The 23,281-nt window shown below is 35.3% G+C and overlaps 1 protein-coding gene across 9 annotated transcripts in view; it reads right to left on the reverse strand.

The window, feature by feature from the left end:
* Nucleotides 1–23,281, reverse strand: part of KIF20B (kinesin family member 20B) — a 75,287-nt gene that overhangs the window by 21,651 nt on the left and 30,355 nt on the right. For all 9 annotated transcript variants that reach the window (XM_033841560.2, XM_073794222.1, XM_033841564.2 and 6 more), the window contains 5 exons: nt 21,992–22,145; nt 11,664–12,894; nt 11,181–11,319; nt 5,233–5,352; nt 2,828–2,888 (listed from right to left, as the gene is read on the reverse strand). In XM_033841560.2, coding sequence (XP_033697451.1) covers nt 2,828–2,888; nt 5,233–5,352; nt 11,181–11,319; nt 11,664–12,894; nt 21,992–22,145 — 1,705 coding nt within the window. The remainder of the gene's footprint in view (nt 1–2,827; nt 2,889–5,232; nt 5,353–11,180; nt 11,320–11,663; nt 12,895–21,991; nt 22,146–23,281) is intronic.

Here is a 23,281-nt window from a genome sequence, read left to right on the forward strand (position 1 = left end):
AGATATCTCATCAAAGCTATCTAAAGATATCTATGAACTATCATAGCTAAATAAACGCCTGGCAAATGAACAAGCAATCAAGTGTTTAACATTCAGCGGAGAGGATCACTGAAAGCTATACAAAGAAATGACACACAAATGTCATGTAAAACTCTGCATTAGAAATACTCAGTGACTGGGAAATCCCTGGCGGTCCAGTGGTTAGGACACGGCACTCTCACTGCCAGGGCCCCAGGTTCGATCCCTGGTTGGGGAACTAAGATCCCGCAAGCCGCCCGGCGTGGCCAAAAACAAAAAAAAATACTCAGTGATAGTTCAAATGTACTTTAGAATACCAGTATACCAGACGTACACAAGTACAAAAGATTGAGACCATGTGATGATACCTTGTTTCACTTATCACACTGGCTGTAAGTTCAAAGTGTGATAACACCTAATACTGGCAAAAATGTGCGGAAATGGGCACTCTATACACTATTATTGAAAATATAACCTGGTATAATGACTTTGGGGAGCAGTTCAGCAATATTCATCAAAATTTTAAACACAACATGTGGGCCAACAATTACACTGCTAGGAATTTCCCATACAAATATATTTACATGTGTGCCCAAAGACTTTTATACAAATATATTCATGTTAATGTCTGTAACAAAAAATAATGTCTGAAATAACCAAAAAAATTTTTTGTTAATAAAAGGGGTCATATTACTGGAGAGTAGATTAGAAGATATGTTGATTGTTACTCCCTGTGAATATGACCTTACTTGGAAACAGAGGCTTTGCAAATGTAATCAAGTTAAGAATAAGGTCATACTGGATAGAGTAGGCCCTAAATCCAATATGACTGGTGTCCTTATAAGAGGGAAATTTGGACAGAGACAGATAGAGTGAAGACACAGACACATTCAGAGGGAAGATGTCCATGTTAAGACAGAGGCAGAGATTGGAGTTATCTCAGAAGTGTGAATGCGGAGTGATTGCTAATGGGTGCAGGGTTTCTTTCTAGGGTGATGAAAATGTTCTGGAATTAGATAGTGGTAGTGGTTGTACGAGCTTGTGAATTTACTAAAATCCACCATACTGTACGCTTTTAAAGGGTAAATTTTATGGTATGTATATCTCCATTTTAAAAAATTAATAAGATAGCTAAGTGAATGGCATTCAGTATTTAAATAGAAATGTAGAAGCCAGGGAAAGCCTCAAGAGCTAAAAATGCACTTTTTTTTTTTTTGTCAGAGAATGTCTCATACATACTTAAAATCACAAGAGTGAATGAACTCTCAAGAGAGAAAATACAAAGAAAAAAAATGATGATGGCTTAATCAGGAAATTTGTCAAAGTGGCTGAGGCTCATTCTGAGAGAAAGGCAGTAACCCTAAGAATAGATCACAAAAGCCGAGGTAAGAGTTTCAAAAGGGGGCAAGCTACGCCTTACCTTTATGTTTAGTAAAAATATGCTCATACACAATAAATACTACTTAAAAAATGAAAATGAAAGAGAATAGACAATAATTCAAAATAATTAAAAAATAAAGGAAAGATTGCAAAAAGCTAAAAGATTTGAAAATATGTAGGTTACAAGTGATCTGGGTGAAAGTTTAAAGAGCATGGAGAAGATGGAAGATTAAAAGTACTCAAAATGGGCCTATGCCACACGTCTCAATATCTGGCAAAGAAAGAAAAAATTAAAATACGATAAAAACTATATCCTGGTCCAAAGAATGCTTTTCAGAGTATCTATTCACATCTACCAACAATGACAAAGCAGCCAAAGTAAAGGGAAACTCCAAAAAGATTACAGAAATAGGAGATATTAGAGGACAGTGGCCTAAAAAGGTAGGAGAAAATAGGACTGTGTGCAGAGATATATTTTCACATCGAAGTTACTGATGTAAGTGAACCCCACAAAAGTCCAAGTCATCCAAATAAGTAATAATCTTGTTGTCTTACACCTGCTCTTTAGTTGGCCAAGTACAAATGGCATGAATTAGTGAAGACAGTCTGGAACTTAAGACTGAAACAGACATGGGTTCAAATCCCAGCTCTACTACTCACACAACTAAGAAGTTAAGGGGTGACTGATGGGAAGGAGAGGAATCTGCATAATTTTATGAACAGAAATATGTACATATCATCTACAAAGATAATTTTGTAATATTTCAAATAAAAAAACAATCCAAATTGATAAAAAAAATTTAGCACATACAATTTCAATCTAAAGTATTAGTTTTTCAAAACATTTTAAAAATATTTTTTAATTTTAAAGATATTTTATTTGAAGTATAACCTTTATATTATTTTGACTAGAAATCCATTCCATTCATTGTGACCTATATAACTTTAATTTTATTTTTCACAAAATACTGGCCATTATCTAGAAATCAATGTTGCTTTGACTGAGTATTTCTTTTTTTTTGCGGTATGCAGGCCTCTCACTGTTGTGGCCTCTCCCGTTGTGGAGCACAGGCTCTGGACGCGCAGGCTCAGCGGCCATGGCCCAAGGGCCCAGCCGCTCCGCGGCAGGTGGGATCCTCCCAGACCGGGGCACAAACCTGTGTCCCCTGCATCGGCAGGTGGACTCTCAACCACTGCGCCACCAGGGAAGCCCTGACTGAATATTTCTTAATGTTTTACTTCTCCAAGGATAAACTTTATGGTGGTAAGTTACTCTTTAGAATCAATGCTTTTCTCTTTTAATAAAGTTACATCTTATGTTACCCTTCTTTAACTTTACAATTTTCAAAGGAAAATATTAAACCAGTTGTTATTTTAACTACTTATTTTGCAGTCATTTTAGTACTGGAAGTAGAGGTTTGTTTCTGACCTTTGCACACTCTCTCATACTGCTGTATAGATTCTTCCACTTTCTGATTACTTAACTGCTCCTGCAAAATAAAAGAATATGAATTAAATGCAAATGTAACTTAACTACACCCCATTATTTAATAGTGGGACTTGAAAACAGGGCTTAATATTAAGTTTGAAATCTGTCTCCTAGAAGGCTGACTAATAGTCTCCAGCTCCCAAGTTTGTTTCACCTCAGAGAAAAGGGCAGGGTGAGAGTGGTAATAAGAAAAAACAAAACAAAACCCCCTAACTTTATTGTTAAAGTTAAACCTTTAATCTACCCCAAAAATGCCAAATCCTCTTCTTCACTCAACATTTCAAGCTAGCATGTATGTTCTCTTACACAACACAAAAAGCATAAAGAGAGAGAAATGAAAGTTTACTATGTATTTAATGTGGGAGGGACAAAGAAAACCATAAATAAATTCCTTAACAGTAATCTCAAAATGCAGAAAAAATAGAATCCCCACATGCCATACAAGTAAAAAGTAGCTGGGAGGTTTGAAAAGGACGCAAGGTTAATTTCTGGGCACTGGAAATCCTTCAATTCTAGTTTTAACCTGCCAGGTAATCCAACCTTCACTCCTTCTTTCATCTAACTTCAGCAATATCTTCTCATTTTATAAGTTTTAGAATAATCATTACAGAACCTGGAAATCTCTGAATACTATTATGAAATCAGCTGGAGATGGAAAGACGGTGAAGAGACAAAGAATGAAGGAGGAAAACAATGGAGAACTACGGACGTGGATGGACAGAGACGGAAACAGACGGAGAACGAAGGAGGTGGACTGAGGGACGGACGGGGACGGAAAAAGACGAAGAACGACAGAGGTGGACAGACGGGGAGGGAAACAGACGGAGAGCGACGGAGGTGGAAGGAAGGGGACGGAAACAGACAGAGAACCACGGAGGTGCTCGGGCAGTGATGGAAAGAACTTATCAATAGATGGTGTCTGGCTACATAGGGGTGCACTGTAACAGGTTTTCAATCTGTTTTGAAACCTCACCATACCTTTGGGTTGACACTGAAATCATCTGTTATCACCAAGTACTCATAGCTGTTCCCCAAAGTCCCCTAAGGTGTTGGAATCGTGAAATAATTGTCTTCCTGAAAGTAGGATTTTTTTTTTAACTAACAAATTTATTTATTTTTGGTTGCATTGGGTCTTCGTTGCTGCGCGCAGGCTTTCTCTAGTTGTGGCGAGCGGGGGGCTACTCTTCCTTGCGGTGCGCGGGCTTCTCATTGCGGTGGCTTCTCCTGTTGTGGAGCACGGGCTCTGCTGCTCCACAGTATGTGGGATCTTACTGGATCCTTAAGTCCCTAGGATTTTTTTAACAGCTTATTTTCCTAAAGGCTTCCAAAAAGTCTCCTGAAAACACCATGACTCTTGTTCTGTGGGTGTAGGGGAACATGCAGGCAGACTAGGAGACAGTCCCCCCGAAACCCTGCTCCCAAGGACTGGAAATCTCCCTAAACCTTGGGACGTCCTACTGCAGTGACAGATGGAGAAAGGGTTGGTCTGAGACCCAGAAGCAGGGGTTTGCGGAGTTGGCTCCACCGAGGAGAGGGTGTGGTGCTTGGGAGCCGCAGCCCACACTTTGCAGCCACCTGCTGTCCAGATGGTGCCCAGGATACCGAAATCCAGGGTGGGTGGGGAGGCCTCGAACTCGGGCACTGCGGGCAGGGCTCCCCAGCTAACCCTGACCCTGGCAGAGCTGGGGCTCCAGGACCCTTCCCTGACCGCAAATGCAAACGCACCTCTGCTGCAACCCCAGCAGTGCTGCGCACCCTGACCAGACAACTGGGCTGGGTTTACCACCTGAGAGTTCTCACTAAGTTGTGACAAAACAAAACATTTTTAAGGCAGGATAAGGAAAAAAAGAAAAATTTTTTTTTTCAAATATAAAGTTCTGTCTGTGCCCACCCCCTACCCCACTTTAGTGTGCATTATGCATCTGCATTAACCCTTCCTTAGAAGACACAGGAATGCCTGCTGGATTGTAAAGAGCTATTTTCTCCTGGTGCCAGCAAGATAATGCTTTAGGAGATAACCTTCCTGCTTATGGTGAAAGGGGCCATGACTACCCACTACTCCCTTTGTACTGCAGATCTGGATTGTGTAAACTGTCAACAATATACCATTTGATGTATAACCCTTTGTCTCAAAAGGTATGTAAACCCTGCTTTGACCTCTAATGGGTAGAACAGTCTTAAGAGCTTTCTGAAAGACTGTCTCTCAGGTTATAATCCTCAGATTGGCTCAAATAAAACTATCCATTTCTTACATAAAAAAAAAAAAAAGAACTGATACATTTAATTAAACACTAAAATATACCAACAGAATCTACTCAAATCACCTTTAAAAACAAAACTGTTACCTTAAGTTGCTGAATGGTTCGCTGTTTCATATCTATTTCCTGAGAACACTGGTTTTTCTTTTTCTCCAGTTCATTAATTTTAATCCTCAACAATTTCTCCTCATCACGCATTACAGATACCTACAAAGTAATAAATCAAATTAAATATTTCTAGAAATACTAATTGCTTTTTGTTTAAGATTCATGGCCACTCGTTCAAAGATTCATGTCCTTTAAATCACATGAGAAAAATTACAGATTCTAACATACCTGATATGGCTTCAAATTATCAGAAAATTTCTTGATGATATGGCTTCAGATTATCAGAAAATTTCCTGATACTCCAAGGGAGATACATATGAAGAGGCCATTTTCTTTTTACAATATTTTAAGACTCTCAAACCCTGTAAGTGCTCTCAAAAAAGAAACAACATAGACTCTTGCATGCAACAGCAAAATCATTATCATGGAAAAATCAATAGAGATACTCTAGGGGAAAAACACTGGCTCAGATTTCCAAGATCTATTAAGTAATGTGATCCAGTAATATAAGAAATACTTCAAAAGCTAATAATGGCACATAGAGAATGAAAATGGAACAATTACAAGATCAAAAGGTACCCATGCAAGTGAAGGTCAATTGATTTTTGGTATTACTGGTAATTTAATTCTATAAACCTATTAAAGAAATAAAAAAGCACTATGAATTAGTATGCAAATCTTAGAGGAGAGGAGGAGAGAGGAGGGAAAAGGGAAGGGGACGGGAGGAGAGATAGCAGGTAATCTATGTACACCTTTAGTCCAATTTCCATGATACCAATCCTAGAGATCTCAAAAACTGAAGGAAGTTAATTGAACAAAGTTCCCCTTCATAAAAAGCATGGTATCTCCAAGCTTTTTATAATAAAATAATAAAAATAAATAATAATAAAATAATAGTTCTGAGGGGTTTGGTTTCAGGTGATTTTTACACTTCTTTTTAGGCTTTTTGTATATTCCAAATTTACTACAATAAATATATATTCCTTTTATAATCATACATTAATAATATTTATTTTTATTGGCTTATTTTGTTCAAAAATATGGGACTTCCAGTAATAAACACCATCTTCATCAATTTTACAGATATAAACTGTCTGCCAATAAAGTACAGAAACTACGTGTTGCACCAAGATGCACATAAGGACTGCTTCAGTTTCCAAACTGGCTCTAACATTTACTGGCTCTAACATTTACTGGCTCTAACATTAACATTGTCCAAGTGAACTTGGACAAGTTCTCTCTCAATGCCTACTTCCTTAGTCATAAAATGGAAGTTAAAAAAATGCCTATCCCTAATATTTGTGTGAAAATTAAATGAGATGATACATGTAAACTCAGAACAACCAATCCAGACTAAGCTCCTATTATTATTAGCATTGACATCATACATTGTTTATTTTGAAAAACAGAAAACACTATTAATACCCACTCTTAGAGGAATGTTAAATAGTCATCTATACAATAAAACATTACTTAAAAAGAGATACCTAAATTCTGCTATAAAAAATCTTAAAATTATAATATATTTTAAAGCAATTATTTATATATAGTTGATCCCATTTATAAAAATAAAACCATACAAGCACTATTTACATATATTTATTATGTAAAATGCATATAAAAAGATCTAAAAGAACACAGAAGGATTGACTGTCAAGAGTGGTCATATTTAAGAAGAGAGAAATGAGACTGGGGAGAAGACTTTCACTTTTACCTTCATTTCTTAAAAAATATTTCCTGGGCTTCCCTGGTGGTTCAGTGGTTAAGAAGCCGCCTGCCAATGCAGGGGACACAGGTTCGAGCCCTGGTCCAGGAAGATCCCACATGCCGTGGAGCAACTAAGCCCATGTGCCACTTTGCGCTCTAGAGCCCGTGAGCCATGACTCCTGAGCCCGTGAGCCACAGCTCCTGAAGCCTGCGTGCCTAGAGCCCATGCTCTGCAACAAGAGAAGCCACCGCAATGAGAAGCCCGTGCACTGCAACAGAGAGTAGCCCCTGCTCGCCACAACTAGAGAAAGCCTGCGTGCAGCAAGGAAGACCCAATGTAGCCAAAAATACATAAATTAATTTTTAAAAAATTTCCTAATAATGTATTATAATGAAGTTTTTAATTGGAAAAAGAAGCCATTTTTAAAGAACTGAGTAACTAGCTCCATATGAACACAAGTCAATTATACCATGTTTGATAATGCTTACTGATCATCATGGTATTCAGAAATAGTATCTTAAACCAGGAAGTTTCTATACTCCAAGAATCTTCAGCCAGGATATCACTTAACAGAAATAAACAACCTATATTACAACAATCTAAAACAAAAAAACATTTTAAGAGGACGTCCCTGGTGGTGCAGTGGTTAAGAATAAGCCTGCCAATGCAGGGGACATGGGTTCGATCCCCGGTCCGGGAAGATCCCACATGCTGCAGAACAACTAAGCCCGTGTGCCACAACTACTGAGCCCGCGTGCCTAGAGCCCGAGCTCTGCAACAAGAGAAGCCACTGCAATGAGAAGCCCACGTACCGCAACGAACAGTAGCCCCCGCTCACCACAACTAGAGAGAAAGCCCGTGTGCAGCAATGAAGACCCAACACAGCCAAAAAAAAAAAAATTTTTTTTAAATAGATCAGAAAAGACAAAGGAATGGTGTTCTAGCCTATTCTGTAGTAAAGTCAAGAGAGGCAGACCAGATCTCACAATCAGTAATTCAAAATCAAACTACACAGGCCTTGCTCATACATTACATTTGATAGAAATAAGGAAAAGGTATGAAGGCTTAAATACAGCCTAATGGTTATTTCCTTATTTGTTTTGTTGAGGATACTATGAACAATATGTGGACTGATAATAGGAATGTAAATCCAAAGTTCCCTCTGGACTACTTAGCTAAGTGAAAGGAACCTAACAAAAGGCAATAAGGTGCATAGGGCTAGGACTGCAGTTTATATTTTGGAGTAATTTAATCCATTTACCTGTCATTTGCCCAGAATTTATAAAGCTTTCAAGCCTGTCTACCACCTATAGAAACTCTAGTCTTGATCCTGAGGTGTTAAAACCGAAATGTCATTCGAAATTTATTTTACAAGTTCAGAATCTACACTAGATCCAAAGATAGGTAATTTATATCCAATGAAGGGAGAAGCAAAGGCTGCCCTGGCCAAAATTTCATTCCTAGAAAGCAAACAATTCAGGCTTCTGAATGACAAACAAGTGCTTTTCCAAATTATGATTTTTAACTTGCTGATCTGACTAAACATTTTCCGATGCCTAGTTACAGTTTAGGTCGTCTTTACTGTCTTACATTTCTAATCTAGTCCACTTTGAAATACTTGTTGTGTGGCCTGGAAACTTTCTGTGTATAATTATCAGAAACAACATATATTTTTGCATTTTATCTATGGTGGTATTTTTTGGATTTTTCTTCCATTAATCAAAAATTGTATAACTAAATACAATAGAATAGATAACTATAGAATAGATAACTAAATTGTATAGTCACACGTGGAGTATTACACAGCAGTGAAAGTGATTAATTATAACCATACATAAATGTCAGGAATATGATGTGAAAATGCTCAGAACACGACATAATGTTTAGAGATAAAAAAACAAATATGATTTAACTTATATTTTTAAAAGATTAAAAAAAGATAAACACAAAACATTCATTACGGTAACCTCAGTGGGGGTAGGAAACAGAAAATCGATGAGACCCACAAGCATTTGTTGTATCAATATTCTTCAGACCTTACACATTTAAGTATTCTTTTGTAACTAACTCAAGGTAATGAAAAATATTTAAAATTACTTCAGCTTTTTAAAAAAGTCTAATTATGATTCAAAATCCAACAGTCATAAAAGAAAAATAAGTTGCTCCAAGGCAAAAAAAAGAACATAACCAAAATGAAGAAAAATGGCAATGTGGGGGAGAGATAGGGGGATATCTATAACTAATATCCTTCAAAAGTTAATTTCCAGAAAATATACAAATCAATTTTCACTGCAAAGTAAAGGAGCTGCTACAGTGGAGGATTACTGGACTGAATGTCAATATTATGACGTAGAAAAAAAAATATATATATATGTGTCATCTTGGGCATGTTACTTAACTTCTTGTCTCATATGTAAAATGGGATAGTAGTAGTATTGTTGGGAAATTATGTGAGATAGTATATGTAATGTAGAGCACTTAGAATGGTATATGGTTCAACCAAAGACTATATATGTGTTTGCTTTCTTCATGGTATTTTATTGTGTATATGCAATATAATTAATTTAGCTAGTTTCCCATTGATCAATGTATAGCATTTTCAATTCCTCTGCTATTCCAATGTTGTTGTCAATATCCTTACATATCCATTACCACTGGCAAAAAACAAACAAACAAACAAAAAGATAGTCTCCTTATTTTTCTCCTAAAAGATTAGCTTTTCATATTTAGATTTTCATTATGCTTATGGTTGTTTGATTTTTGTATTTGGTTTGTATTAGAAATCTATGACTATTCCCACTGCCACCCTTAAGTAAAATAAATCACCCTTAAATTAAAAAAAAAAAGTTAATTTCCTAAGTATGTAACAAGCTCCCACAAAGCAATAATAAAAAGAAAAACAATAACCCAAACTAAAATACAAAGAATATGAATATACAGACCACAGGAAAAAAAAATACAAATGAATTTTAAACCAAAAAATGTTCACTCATAATTAGAGATATGCAAGTTAGAATTATAGTTGAGATACACGATTTACATGTCAAATTAGCATATATCAAAAAAAAAAAAATGATAGGGGCTTCCCTGGTGGTGCAGTGGTTGAGAGTCTGCCTGCCGAGGCAGGGGACGTGCGGGTTTGTGCCCCGGTCCGGGAAGATCCCACGTGCCGCGGAGCGGCTGGGCCCGTGGGCCATGGCCGCTGAGCCTGCGCGTCCAGAGCCTGTGCTCCGCGACGGGAGAGGCCGCGGCGGTGAGAGGCCCGCGTACCACAAAAAAACAAACAACAAAAAAAAGATAAAATACTACTTTGGGGATAAGAGTATAGAGAAAAATACTCTCTTGTTCTCATACATTAGTTCTGGTGAGTAAACTAGCATAATCTCTAAAAAGCATAATAAATATCAAAATGACAAATGTACAAACTGGTGACCCATAAATTCCACTTTTAGCAATTTATACCAGAGGAAGACTTGCAAATGTTCAAAATGGCATCACTGCATGATTAACTGAAGACTGGAAATTACCTTAATTGTCCAACAATACGGGGCTGATTAATGGTAAATAAATGTTCAGTCATAAAAAAGAAAAAAAGCTCATTTGGAGACTCTTTATATCCTGAGATGGAAATATTGAGAGAAGAAAACCAAGGTTCACATAGTGTTTATAGGATGTTTCCATTTTTTATAGGAAGAGAAGGAAGGAAAAACAGAGGGAGGAGGGAGAAGTGAAGAGAAAAAAAATAGTTGGTAACATCTGACACCTTGGAGAGAAACTTGATGGCTGGGAGGCCATTTTTTCCCTCACTACACATATTTTCATATATTTTAAATTTGGAATCATGTGATTATATTTCCTATTTTTAAATCAAATTATAATAAAAACTTGTTACAATTGCACTACATACTCTCCTAAATACTATCTGCAAACAAAAGTTTGCTATTTACTTTTCTGGGGGGACTTGAATTTAGCAGCCCTTAAAAGAAAAAAAAACGTTCTAATCTTACCTAAGGCACATATTTTTGTTAATATTAGACATCCTTCAGTTTGTTTAATCTGACTAAATTTTCTTTTGTGAAATAACTTTTCTCATCATTTAAGAAAAATTATGGAGTTGACAAATGTTCTGGTCAATACTAAACTTAGTGTCTAAACTTGATATATAAGGGAAACAATCTTTATCATTTAAATTGGCCACACACTTTTTCAAATAACCTACCTCTTTCTGTACTTGCTCAATCTGCTTTTTGGCATCCGCCAGTTTCTCTTTCAGCTCAGCATAATCTTCTTCCTTCTTCTGAAGATCTGCTTTCAGATTCTGGCTAAGAGCAGCACTTGCAGAGAGCTCCTCTTTCAACCTAAAAAAAAAAAAATCACTTATCTATAGTGACATATCACTAATCACTTAGAATCATATGCATGAGCTACTAATAATATACAAAATTAGATCTTTTCACAAATTTGGAATGTCCAAACCATGAAGAAATCTTTCAAGGAGGATTTCAGGAGATTTTATAAACAGATCTTTGCATATAACTTTTGGTTCCAAAGGTTTATATAAACAAAATTGAAGCTCTTCAGTCATCATACATGTTATACTTAACCAGATTAAGATATGCCCACCCAGATTCTTTAAAAGCTACACAGAAAAGTGAATAAATGCTTTCCATATTTTCAAACATTTTAATAACTTTTAGCTTACTTTTCTGTTTCTTGCCAGTTTGTTTCTTTTTCTTCTTCCTTTAATTGAAGTGAATGCTTTGCATCTTGCAAATTGTTTGTTAATTTTGTGATTTCTTCTTTCAATTTGACTTCTCTTTCACTTAAATCTTTGGCGTTTTTGATAGAATCTTGAAGATTTGCTTGAAATTCCTTCAGATTTCTTTCTTGCTTTAAAATGATAGATTCCTTTTCCATAATTTCTTGTTCTAACTTGGCTGAACGGCTACATTCATCTTTCTGAGTTTCTAACATTGCTTCAAGTTCCTTTATTTTCACCTTATAGCAAGTAACATCTTGAGTAAGTTCTGAAAGTGCTCTCTTTCCTTCAACTACATGCTGTACTTGAATATCAAGACCAACAGTTTTTTCTCGCAATTCTTCCTTCAGCTGCTGTATAAGACTTTCTTTTTCTTTTAGTAGATCTTTATTCTCCCTCTCCTCCGTTTTTAGTCTATTGTTTGCATCTTTACAGTCTTTTACTTCTGCCTGTAATTTTTCAATTTGTTCTTCCAGTTCCTGGATCTGATGTCTTTTTTTGGAGGAACTCTTTACAATCTCCTTACATTCTTCCCAAATGGCTTCAACAGTAGAGTGGAAAGACCTTTCCCTACCAAGTTCTTGAATACCATTTTCTTTAACTTGCTTACTTATCAAATAATCATTATCCAAAAGATGTAACTGTGTATTTGGCAAATTATCCTCTTGAGAACCATGTGACAGATCCCTGAGATTGAGTAAATCTATGTCTGAGATCTCAGAAACTGAATCAAGTGTACGCAATTCATCTATTTTTGCTTGCATTAATTTTATTTGTGAAACATTATTTGTGATGTTTCTTCTAGCAGTTTCTATCTCCTTTGACAATTTCATGATCCTTTCCTCCTGTTCTTGATTTATACCTCTCTGCACATGTAATTCAGAAATCGCATTGTCATAATTCGACTGAATTTGTTGGACCTCTACACTAAAACTACAACTCTTTTTTTCAGAAGAAGAGAGTTCCTGCTGCAAACTGACAATCTGTTTATTTAATTCTGCTTTTTCTTCCTTTTCATTTTTAAGTTCATTCTCAACAATGAGTAAACGTGTTTTCAGCTCTTCATTATTTTCTTGTAAAACTCTAATGTTTTCCTCATCTTCTGAAATGCTCTCTTGCATTTCTTCACTTTTCTTTTGGTTTTCAGTGATGGCTGGACTAACATGTGTAGGTCCTTTAAAAATAAAAAAAAATTATTATTAATCTAGCAAACCTTAATAAAAATCAAAAAGTTACCATATAAGCCAATATTCAAACATAGGAAACATATGAAAGCACGCTTTTAATGAAAAACAGAAATAAGCTATTGAGTAAAAAAGAAAAATCAGGTTGCAAAACATACATAGCATACACCAATTTACGTAAAAATTGTAGTTCCATTAAGTCACAGCAGAAAAAGTTAGCAAAGGATGTGCAAGAAAATCCTGGTAACTACTTCTGAGTGGGATTACTAGTTACTTCTACTTTCTTTTTATAGCTTTTATGTTATTTAAATTGTCTACTACAAATCCTTATTATTACTATGAGATAGAAGGTAGGGAATTATACCCTAAGGCAGACTAAAGAACAGTCTTAAAGTACAATTATACTGTAGATCTACTAAATTAGTGATTTGCAAACTGAGTACCTGATACTTTCACAGGTAAAATTAGGAGAAAAATGGTTAAATTTATGCCAAGTCTAATGTAGCCCTACCCTTCACTAGCTGCATAACTGTCAATAAACTGCTTGACCCCACGGCTGCTTCCTCAAATGGAAAATGGAAAATAATAGCAATAATACCACCTATCTCAGAGTTACTGCGAAGATCAAGATAATCAGTGAGCTTAGAACACTGTGCTTGGGATATAGTTAGATATTATTAGAAACTGAAAATCTGTACAGAAGAGTTCAGCTAATTAAAAATAAATAAAAGCTTGTCTTTTCCAGGCTTAATATCTACATTTCTAAAATAAGGATATTTCTACCTGTCCTACTTACTACAGGATAGTGTTAAGAGGGCCAAATAAGTTAATATATAATGTATGTTAAAGCATTCTGTAAATGTTATATAAGTACAAGAACATAGTTGGTATAGATTAAACTATGTCCAGAGAAGATGCACTATTAGCTAAAACTTAATTCTTAATATTTGACAAATTAACTCATCTCACACAACTGTCCAGTATAAACTATGTTCAAATTTTTCTCACAGAATACATGATTAACTCTTGAAACATAATTCTCAATTCTCCAGATACACAAATTTATCTTTTTATGTCTCATACAATTTCCATTGATAAAATAACTGATCTGATGAGTGTCTCATATCCTAGGAAAATTACTTCAAAACATATAAGAATCTGATGCTTTGGTTTTTAAATTTTTTTCCTGTTCTATTTCACTTCAAGGTTTGATGTTTATATGTGTGAACTTTATATACACAACTCTAATACAATTTTTATGAATTTTCTACACAATAACTGTACTGATATAATCAACTCAACATGTCCTTTGACCTTCACTCACTCCCCCACTGGCCACTTATCTGTCAATTTTACCTATATTTTTATTTGGTAGTCTCACTAAGCATGTTGAGAATCGAATTCCTCATGCTTAAAGGCCTCAGATATAATATGAAATCCATAAGAGCAGAAGAGTTATAAGGGAGAGATGGATTGAAATTCTCCTCACTAAGAAACCTGTTACTTTCAGTTGGTAACTGTCCAATGAATCTTTAAAAAGTGTATTTTATAGTTTTCTTTTTAGTGTGTGCCACCATATTATACTATGCATCTGAGTACATTAGATTATACTGAAATAATATGTTTACTTGTCACTCTCATTTACTAGATTCCAAACTTCCTGACAGCAGACTCTCTGTGTCTAATGCATCTTTATATACATGAACAATAATCCTAAATGAACTTTTAAAAATATTTATTTATTTGTTTTGGCTGTGCCAGGTCTTATTTGCAGCATGCAGGCTTCTTAGTTGCGGCATGTGGGGCTTCTTAGTTGCAGCATGCATGCAGGATCTAGTTCACTGACCAGGGATTGAACCCAGGCCCCCTGCATTGGGACTGCAGTCTTACCCACTGGACCACCATGGAGATCCCCGTAAATGAATTATTTCTGAAATTTAGCTACATAGCTTATGTTCTCCTTTTCTATCTCTAAGACGTATCATTATATCAGAAAAACATAACTTTTGTCATCAGTAAACTATTCTGGTTCTAGATATGTGCAAATTTATAATCTAACATGCCTCAGTTATATTAACTTGGTTACTTTAGTGCAATTTTGTTTTAAATTTTAAGCTGTTCTCTTTACAGCACCTTTTTTATAACAGTGGTTCTCTAGTTTTAGAGAATTGGCAAAAGAGCTTATAATATAGATTCCTGAGAACAAATACCAAACATACTGACTTGATAAATCTGGAATGTATTGTACACGCAAACACTTAGGGTACATGCACACTACTCCAGGAATCTATTTTTCTAAATTTCTGGAAGACCTTGATAGTCACCCGTGTAATAACATTTGGGATCTAAACATATCAGTTTGCTTCATTACTAAGCCCCTATATGGCAGCCCTACATGTAACTGTTCCATAAGAGACAAATGTCAAATATCACATAGTAATGACATACAAGCCCTTAAGTTTTTCCTCCTGTCTGTGGAGGCTCTCATGCAGCCTAGATGAGAGATAATAGTACCCTATGTAACGAATCTGTTCAATTAAGAAGGCATTTTCAAGATCATGAAAAGATATTTAAAATTAAATCTACTATCCTACATACAAATAGGTTTCTATCTTCCTATATGCTAATCACAGTTGACATTGTGAGAAAAATAAAGAAAAAGCACAAGCATTTATGAAAGGTCTTTCAGATACTATTATATAATGCGGGGGAAAAAACTTAAGTGACTGTACAAGATTTTTAATCTTATGACCCCATTTGATAAATTAAAATCACAGCTCTCTCCCAGCATTACCCAAATAAAAAAGTTAGACAAGGACACTAGAAAAAAGAAAATTACAGGTCAATATAACTGATGAACATAGATGGAAACATCCTCAACAAAATATCAGCAAATTGAATTCAACAGCACATTAAAAGGATCATACACCATGATCAAGGGGGATTTATCCCAGAGATGCAAGGATAGTTCAATATATGCAAATCAGTAAATGTGATATACTCTATTAATAAAATGAAGAATAAAAATCATATGATCACTTCACTAGCTTCAGAAAGAGTATTTAACAAAATTCAACAACCTTCATGATAAAAACTCTCAACAGACTGGAGAGGGAACATACCTCAACATAATGAAAGCCATATATGACAAACCCACAGCTAATGTCATCCTCAACCATGAAAACCTGAAAGCTTTTCCTCTAAGATCAAGAACAAAACAAGTATGTCCACTCTCACCATTTCTATTTAACATTAGTACTGGAAATCTGAGCCACAGAATCAGGCAAGAAAAAGAAACAAACTGTATCCAGATTGGCAAGGAAGAAGTAAAACTGTCTGTTTACAGATGACAGAATTTTATATTATAGAAAATCCTAAAGACTCCACCAGAAAACCTTTAGAATACAGAAATTCACTAAAGTTGGAAGATACAAAATCAATATACAAGAAACACTATACAAAACAAAAAACTGTACACTAATAACAAACTATCAGAAAGAGAAAATAAGAAAAGAAAACCTATTTACAATAGCATAAAAAAGAATAAAATATTTAGGAATAACTTCAACCAAGGTGGTGAAAACTATAAAACACTGGTGAAAGAGAATGAAAAAAGACATACAAAATAAGGAAAGATATTCCATGTTCATGGATTAGAAGAATTAATATTGTTAAAATGTCCATATTACCCAAAGTAATCTACAAGTTCAATTCAATACCTATCAAATTTCCAATGGCATTTTTCACAGAAATAGAACAGCAATCTAAAAACTCACATGGAACCACAAAAGACCCGAATAGCAAAAGCAATCTTGAGAAAGAACAAGGTTGGAGGCATTATACTTTCTAATTTCAACTATACTACAAAGCTACAGTAATCAAAACAGTATGGTACTGGCATAAAACCAGATTCATAGACCAATGAAATAGTTTCAAAAGCCCAAAATTAAACCCACACACATATGTCCAACTTATTTAACAAGAAAGCCAAGAATACTCAATGGAAAAGGACAGTCTCTTCAATATTGTGTTGGGAAAACTGGATATCCACATGCAAAAGAATGAAATTGAACTCCTATCTTACTCCACTTATAAAAATTAACTCAAAATGGATGAAGGACTTAAAACATAGCACCTGAAACCATAAAACTCCTAGAAGAAAACATAGGGGAAAAGCTCCTTGACACTGGACTACGCAACAGGTTTTAGATATTACACCAAAAGCTTGAGCATCAAAAGCAAAAAATAAATAAGTGAAACTGTATCAAACTAAAAAGCTTCTACACAGCAAATGAATCAGTCAACAAAATGAAAAGGCAACCCGTGGAATGGGAGAAAATATTTGCAAACCGTCTATCTGACAAGGGGTATATATATAGGGAACTCATACAACTCAACAGCCAAAAAACCAAACAATCCAATTTAAAAATGGGCAGAGGAACTAAACAGACACTTTTCCAAAGAAGACATACAAATAGTCAACAGGTACAGGAAAAGGTGTTCAACATCACTAATCATTAGGGAAATGCAAATCAAAACTACAGTGAGATATCACTTAACACTTGTTAGGCTGTCTATTATCAAAAAGAGATAACAAATGCTGGCAAGGATGAGGGGAGAAGGGAATCTGCACACAGTTGATGGGAATATAAAGTAGTACAACCACTAGAAAAACAGTATAAAGGTTCCTCAAAAAATTAAATATAGAACCATCTTATGAGCTAACAATCCCACTTCTGAGTATATATCCAAAGGAAATGAAATTACTATCTCAAAGTTCATGCAAGTTCATGCTCTATGTTCATTGCAACATTTTTTACAATAGCCAGGACATGGAAACAACCTAAGTGTCCGTGGATGGACGTATGGATTTTTTTAAATGTGGAATAAATATGTATACAATGGAATATTATTATTCAGCCTAAATAAGAAGGAAATCCTGCCATTTGCAATGACATGGATGAACCTGGAGGGCATTATGTGAAATAAGTGAAATAAGCCACACAGAGAAAGAAAAATATTGTATGGTATCAATACGAGGAGAAAAAAAGATCCAACTCATAGAAACAGAGAGTAGAACGGTGGTTGTCAGGGGATGAGGGGTGATGGAAATAGGGAGAGGCTTGTAAAAGGGTATAATTTTTCAGTTTAAGATGAATAAGGTCATAGGATCTAAGTATAATACAGTGACTATAATTGATAACATTGTATTGTATAACTGAAATTTTCCTAGAGAGTATAACTTAACTGTTCTCACCAAAAAAGAAAAAAGAGGGGGAAAATAGGTGAATAAGTGAGGTGACAGATGTATTAATTAATGGTGATAAGGTGGGAAACTTTTCACAATGTATATCAAATCATGTTAAACATTTTAAATATATTACAAAATTATTGGTCAATTGTACCTCCATAAGGCTGAGAAAAAAATCCCAGTCCTCTCAAGATACTGATGTCCCCAGTGAGAGTATCCCCTCACCCCAAAAATCACTATATAATTTGGAAATCTCACCTCCCTACTCCATCCAAGAATTTATCCAGTTTTACATTCAGTAGTGTACATGTGAAAGCAAGTTTTATTTGTAAGTTTCCATTTTTCAAATACAATCCATATTCTTTTCCTTCACCGGATTGTTTAAATGCTCTTGGGCAGCAGTAATTATGTAATCCCATAACAGGATTCCAAGATCTCTTTAACAGACTAACTTTAAAAGCTCATTGGACAAGGTTTTACTACCTATAACTTACCTTGTCTCTTCTGCCTCAAAAAGGACAGGAAAAACATGGCATTACCCCTGCTCTATAGCCTGCTTTCTGAAAAGCTGTTGAGTTTATTTTTGACGATTTTCCTATGTTTGTACTTACATTTTCCTAATTTAGTTCCTTCAGTTTATTCAAAGGATTCCATCTACTCTGGAGACTTAGAGATTTACCCCTATTTACGTTTACAACAAACTTGCCCATTTACTCTTATGAATTTTTAAAAATAATGTTCAACCAGTGCATTATTTTTATCAGACTGTCTCCTAACATCTTACAAAGCTGTGGCAAGTCATCCCAAAGTGGAATAACTGGCTTTTCCACTGATTCATACCTCTGTTCTACTTTCCATTTAAGTAATTCTGAACTTATGATGTAATTTTCTCACCTATGACTTCATCAGTGGAAATGACTAATCCTTTTGCCCTTTAAGAAGACAAGTTATAAAGATGTCTGAACCCTTTATCAGGAGAGAAAGATGGGATCTAAGCAAGTTAAAAATGACAACAATCAGAAATTCAGAGCTCACAAATAAATCCTGAATATCCTGAGAAGAGATTTGAGTCATGCATACTATATGGATATAGTCCCTAAACCCTGAAGTGAATTACAGTAAGTGCAATAAAGCTTTTGTGATCAAGTAATGTTGTTCTCTTAATTTTACTATATTTCAATAACTAGGATAGGACTTCCCTGGTGGTGCAGTGGTTAAGAATCCGCCTGCCAATGCAGGAGACACAGGTTCAAGCCCTGGTCCAGGAAGATCCCACATGCCGCGGAGCAATTAAGCCCGTGTGCCACAACTACTGAAGCCTACGCGCCTAGACCCTGTGCTCCGCAACAAGAGAAGCCACCGCAACGAGAAGCCCACGCACCACAACTAGAGAAAGCATGCGCACAGTGACAAAGACCCAATGCAGCCAAAAATAAATAAATAAATTTATTTTTAAAAAAATAACTAGGATAATTACATAAGGTACTTCAGATAATTTGTTTTGCACCTGATTTTCTTGTTCAGATATTCATATTATTCTTTCAGAAATTTTTATGTTTTATATCAAAAGATTCATAGAACATATTCAGAACAGTCTTGTCAGTGAGAAATTAAAGCATTAGTCTAGCAATAAAGATGAAATAGGTTTTACTGTATATAAACCTAATATAGGTTAACATAAAAAGTAAACATAAATAGAAAGATAATTACTTTAATTCAATATTTCTATCACATTCAACCTATACATATACTGCTTACCTATATTTTGCTACAAAAATTAGTTCTGGTTGAAAAGTTACAGGTAAGCAGATTGTAGCATATCTCTGGCTTGTCTCCTTTATCACTATTCTGAAGGCTTATTTCTTGAACCGTTTACATGGTTATCAGCTTCCCAAAGTACAGATACAGGGACCTCAAACAAGTAAATTCACTTTCATAGGGAAATGGCTTTGCATTCCCTTTAAGAACAGAAAACATACATTCAGTAAAACTATCAACCCCCTAATCCTATCCTAGTATTTATAGGAGTCACATATTTTGTTCTGGAGATTTTTTAGTAGCAGGTAGAGGGGAAGAAGGGGGGCTATAGCTACAATTTTATGATCCTTTATGTAGTCCCTTTAGTCTCTAACAACAAATAATTGAGAAATAGCCACAGTGGTTACGAATTTAAGGAGGAAAAAAATACTTTATGTTACCTAAACTTACTTAAATCTACCCATATCCAAATTATTTGTCACTAACAACTAGAGTTATTATACAATCACCTTCTTCATGAATGGGTTACCCTTAGGATTAGTCATACCACGTAGATCACTCGCTTCTGCCAACTTTCACTTCCACTTCCTAGTGATCTACTGTTCCTGCATTCTCAACTACCCTATATTCTCAACTACTCTGTGGCACCGATCAAGGTGAAAAACTAGAGGAACAGTGCTATGGAAATCATAACAAGGTTATACTCCCTGTAGCTAAGGTCCCACTCCTTCAATGATAACAGAAGGTGACCATGCATATTAGCCTCAATCTATTAGCTCACACTTTATTGGATTAATATATCTAGTGCTATATTATCCTTTAAGTTATCTACTTTTGAAAACATTAATTTTACTGAGGTTCTATGAGGTGTTTATTATATTGTTGTATTACCCAATTGTTTTTATTCTTAACAACCTCAGGAGGCAGGTATATTTAACTTATTTTACTCATGACCAAAGAAAGACTTAATTTATCCATTTTTCTCAAGGTGAAGCAGCTAACTAGGTTTCTTTGGGTTTTTTTGGTTCATAATTCATAATCTATTATTACTCATAAATATTAATAACATTCTAAATCCATCTTTTAAAAAAATTTTATTGGGGTGTAGTTGCTTTACAATATTGTGTTAGTTTATACTGTACAGCAAAGTGAATCAGCTATATGTATACATATATCCTCTCTTTTTTGGATTTCCTTCTCATTTAGGTCACCACAGAGCACTGAGTAGAGTTCCCTGTGCTATACAGTAGGTTCTCATTAGTTATGTGTTTTATATATATAGTATCAGTAGTGTATATATGTCAATCCCAATCTCCCAATTCATCCCACACACCCCTTCCCCCTTGGTATCCATATGTTTGTTCTCTGCGTCTCTGTTTCTATTTCTGCTTTGTAAATAAGATCGTCTCTAGCAATTTTTTCAGATTCCGCATATATGCGTTAATATACGAGATTTGTTTTTCTCTTTCTGCTAATTAGGTTTCTAAAGCTAACGCACCTTCTCTTAGAAAGGCCTCCCTCCCTGTATCAGACTGTAAAAGTTTTCCAAAAGACAGAATGAATAGCTTAGAGACAAGGTGAAAGCTGCCATGTTCTTCCATATAACCAGGGGTGTATAGTATAGAGAAGCATGTGCCCACTTTTTTTTAGTAATTTCATAGAAAACAAAACTTGACCACATTTGTCTTTAGTAATGTTTAGCTCAAAGTCTTACTGTCAAATGGCTTTTTCTTCAAATGAAACAACAATGTGGAGAAATTTTGGCAGAAAATGTACTCTAATCATGAAGATGAAAGTGATGACTTTTAACTACTACAGGCACAGAAGTAAAAGAATTATTGCCATGTTAGGGTGATAAAAGCACAATATCTAAAAACATACTTATTAAAATAAAGGCAGCTTTAAATACACCCATCCTCTAGACAGTTTATAACATGTTAGTGTAAAACTTCGGGACATTTATATTTTCTCAGTTTTTTTTCCTTAGATAAGTAAATTTCCTTCTCTTTACAGCCCTTCTGTTTCCTGGTTTAGGAGTCAGCTTTCTTAAAAGCCTCCTGCTAGCAGCTGAAGAGTACCTTTCTTTGCTGGTGGTTCATCTTGTTGAAGTTCAATTTCATTTAATCTTTTTCTTCCTGAATAGGTTTTAGTTTTGCTGTCCTTAGACATTTCAATCATTTCATTACAAACCAATTTATTGTTTATTATTAAAGTAGATGTACCAGCATTGTCCTAAAGTAAAATAAATTAAAATTAGTTCACATATAGAAAGCTATAATACATTTAAGAACTATATAAATTATGATTCAATACTGTATCATAAAAATTTTATTTTCAAGTTTATTGAAACATTTTCTAAGTCATTTCTTAAATCTCACCCTAAAATAACCAATGGCTCTAGGAAGTGAGCAATATTAACTAACTTGTACATTCACTAAGGACAAAAAAAAACTTGTTAAGTGTGTAGTTTCACCCCGATACTAAAAACAAATTCATCTTTAGATTTTCTAAGGGAATCAGGTGGGTTAGAGACTTATTTGCAGATAACCACAGAACCCTAAAACACTTACCCTAAGTCATAAACAAAATGTGCTTTGAAAAGAAAAATATGAAAACACTATGACAAAATTGTTTCTTATAGGTACTTTTACTTAAAATCTTGAGTAACTGGAGAAACTCATCAATTGTTTTACAACCAAAGCTTCTCAAAGTAACAATGTCTTTGTTAGTTTGTTCACAAGTCACAGAACAGGTTCTAGCCTTAGCTTCTAGCTTATGTATATCAAAGATACACAGTCTACACACTGCTTTAAAAGTGAACTCCTAGCACCACCTCCCATGACACCACCTTCAGAGCCCCGGTGGCAACATGCATCCGTGAGCCTACCCCTGGGCTGCCTACCCGAGGCCCACCTCTACCCACGGTCCTGTATATGAGTCGAGCAAACAGGATGTCTCTGGGCCCTTGTCCCCAGTGGGCTGGACAAGGGCTGCCCACCAACCTGGCTCCATCAACCTTTCATGACCAAATGATAGCTGGCAAGCTCTGCTACACAGTCCCTCTGCTACCTCCCACCCTACCATCTGGCAAAGGATGGACCCTCTTCTGTGCATTGACTACCTGTGGAAATGTGACAAAGTAGTGTGAAATGCATGTTTAGCAAATGTTAGGTACTGTATTTGAACCAATAAATGTGAATCCTTCTGCACGTGGAAACAAACAAAAAAAACCAAAAAAAATGAGCTCCTAGTTTATCTAGATGATAAAAGCCATTTAGATTTTTATTTTTTAAGGCAAAGACTATGCCTCCCTAAAAGGACAGCAGAAGAAAAGGTACCCAGAAAGAGGAAGGGTGAAACCTTAGCAG

Source organism: Tursiops truncatus, chromosome 16, assembly GCF_011762595.2.
Source record: "Tursiops truncatus isolate mTurTru1 chromosome 16, mTurTru1.mat.Y, whole genome shotgun sequence".
Classification (NCBI taxonomy): Eukaryota; Metazoa; Chordata; class Mammalia; order Artiodactyla; family Delphinidae; genus Tursiops; species Tursiops truncatus.